This window comes from Anarrhichthys ocellatus, unplaced genomic scaffold (assembly GCF_004355925.1).
Source record: "Anarrhichthys ocellatus isolate YVR2014 unplaced genomic scaffold, GSC_Weel_1.0 scaffold7484, whole genome shotgun sequence".
NCBI lineage: Eukaryota > Metazoa > Chordata > Actinopteri > Perciformes > Anarhichadidae > Anarrhichthys > Anarrhichthys ocellatus.
Window position 1 is genome coordinate 1 of NW_022287458.1, and position 2,248 is coordinate 2,248.

At 42.5% G+C, this 2,248-nt stretch overlaps 1 protein-coding gene across 1 annotated transcript; it reads left to right on the forward strand.

Moving 5' to 3' along the window:
- The first annotated feature begins 6 nt into the window (after window positions 1-6).
- Window positions 7-2,213, forward strand: LOC116380514 (uncharacterized). The gene is made up of 10 exons (XM_031842419.1): window positions 7-47; window positions 346-554; window positions 663-757; window positions 868-893; window positions 1,052-1,073; window positions 1,167-1,194; window positions 1,300-1,384; window positions 1,512-1,658; window positions 1,744-1,955; window positions 2,057-2,213. The coding sequence occupies exons 2-10, from the start codon at window positions 484-486 to the stop codon at window positions 2,190-2,192; spliced, it is 822 nt and encodes a 273-aa protein (XP_031698279.1). The 5' UTR covers window positions 7-47; window positions 346-483; the 3' UTR covers window positions 2,193-2,213.
- Window positions 2,214-2,248: the final 35 nt, after the last annotated feature.

The following is a 2,248-nucleotide window of genomic DNA, read 5'->3' on the forward strand; positions in this document are numbered from 1 at the left end:
GGCAGCTCGATCAGTTTTTCGAGACTTTTGCAGAGATCACCAAGCAGGTGAATGCTTAACTTTATGATTTGACATATTTTACCACAAAATTGGCTGGTAAACTGGTCTGTTGGAAGTGGTCCTGGGGTGGATGAATTTTTGGCAGAATCTAATAAGTGGCCAAGATTTCACTCAAAAGGATACATTTCTGTTATGCTTCTTGAATAAATGGCCTCCAATGATTCCTTGAGTGTTGCCCCTGATGCACTAAAGTACAAAGATGTGTCACCAAGCTTGCTCTCACTGCAATGATTCAGTAATGTAAATTGTACTCCTGAACTGAAACGTGAATCCTTTTATTTCCAGAAAAACATCACCTTCATCAGAAATACAGGTGTGCGAGACACCATCTTGAACCTGACCTTGACAGCCCTGGCTCCTAAATTTGAAGGATTTGAGCCTGAAGACTTTGAGCTGTGGTTCCAGGTCAATTTGTTTTCTGTGATGGCGAGCTTCCACCCTGGCAGATTGGTGGTGATCCCCAGTAACATCAGCTGTGCATCCTACGCGGCTATGTAAGAGATAATATGTCTGCAGTCCAAAGCTGAACATTTAAAGTTTGCAGGATGATGTCAAACTTTGGCTACTGACAAGTCACAATGATTTCTGTTTTCTTCCTTCAGACTCACTGGTCTTCGGCAAAGTTTGGAATCCCTGCCCGTGCACATTTCACGGGGTGTGAGATCAAGCATAATGTCCCTCAAGAAGACATTCCCACGTAAGTGGCCAAATGCTCTGCTGACAAACTTTTTCAGATTTGCCCATTGCCACTCGTGTGCTGATAGCTGTACTGATGCCATGCCTTCATTTCAATATTTTCTTAAACAGGTTGCTCAGTTCCAGATTCCTTCATGGTGAGTTCATTTCTATGGGTGTACTGATGGGTTTTACAATATTTGATCAAAATTTACAAGGACACAATTTTGGCACACAAACTTGATGCTGTTTGATGTATTTTAACTTTAAGTAGCTTTTGCTACCAGACTAACAATTATGCTTTGCTTGTCTCCAGTGCAAGGTGACCCCGATTGATGGTAAGTTTCTAAATTACCAGATGTTTCAACTTTGATGACGAGATCGCATTCTGAAAGTACAATATCTGATACACGACTATTGTCTTTTCACAGAAGACCTCATCTGTTATGGAGTTAAAAGGTGGGTGAATTACTGTTTTGTCTGGTGCTGGGTTTATGAAGGTAAGGTTCTCTTACACAATCTAACTAAGGTGACAATGGTTAACTTTTTTATTCTTCTCTTAAGATCACAACTCGAACAAACCCTGTCTGTTGGCAATTCCTCTGAAGCCCTGTGCAACTTTTCCATCACTGAGCATGCCTGTTCCTCGGTAAGACTGTTATCTGTAAGCTGTAAATCCCAGACCAAGATGTGGCTTTTGCTACATTACCGTCCTGATACTAATCTCCATGAGCTTTGAAAGTTTTTGTTTCATTTCTTTTCAAATTTTTTCCAAGGCTACACATCTCACAGCCAGCAACTTGGTCACACTGATGAACTGCTCACTGGAAAGCCAAAGGACATACCCCGTAGAGATCTGGAAGCTTCTCTTCCAAAAAGCTTCTGCGGCACTAGACCAGGCTCTGGAGACATACGCCAGCATGGTAAATCCAATCCCAATGTTTCACACATTTGGTGTTTCCCCGTGGGAATTCTGTGTCAAACCAAAATTGTTTTTTTCAATTCCAGGCCCCCAACAACAGCAACCCGTCCTTGTCACATGCGCTTGAGGCTCTTGGGGAGGTGACAATAGCCAACTTCAGCCAGGCACAACTGCAGAGTGATGTCTTTGTCAGCAGCTGGTTCCAGACAAAGATCCGTCCGTTTCTAGCCTCTCCATCCCCCAACTTCCTATTCTGCCTAAGCTCCAAAAACTTCAGCTGCCATACCTACCAGATTGTGTAAGCACATGTGTGATATATTACTCCACTGTGAACAAGGTTGCAGAGGAACCTGTTGTTTTGTAGTTGTTATGGTATTAAAAGTCTTCTCTCAAATTTAGCATCCAGGCATTCAGTAGCCAAAGGCCATCCATGGAGAGAAAAAGACAGCAAGCAGTCTTCACTCATTTCATCAAGCCCTTCCTTTCAAGAAATGACTCATCAGGTACAGGCAAGAGCTCAGGTTCAAATTGGTAAAGTCTCGATAGCATGTGGTAGTTATACCTTGACAATGACTTTGTTTCTGTCTTCGT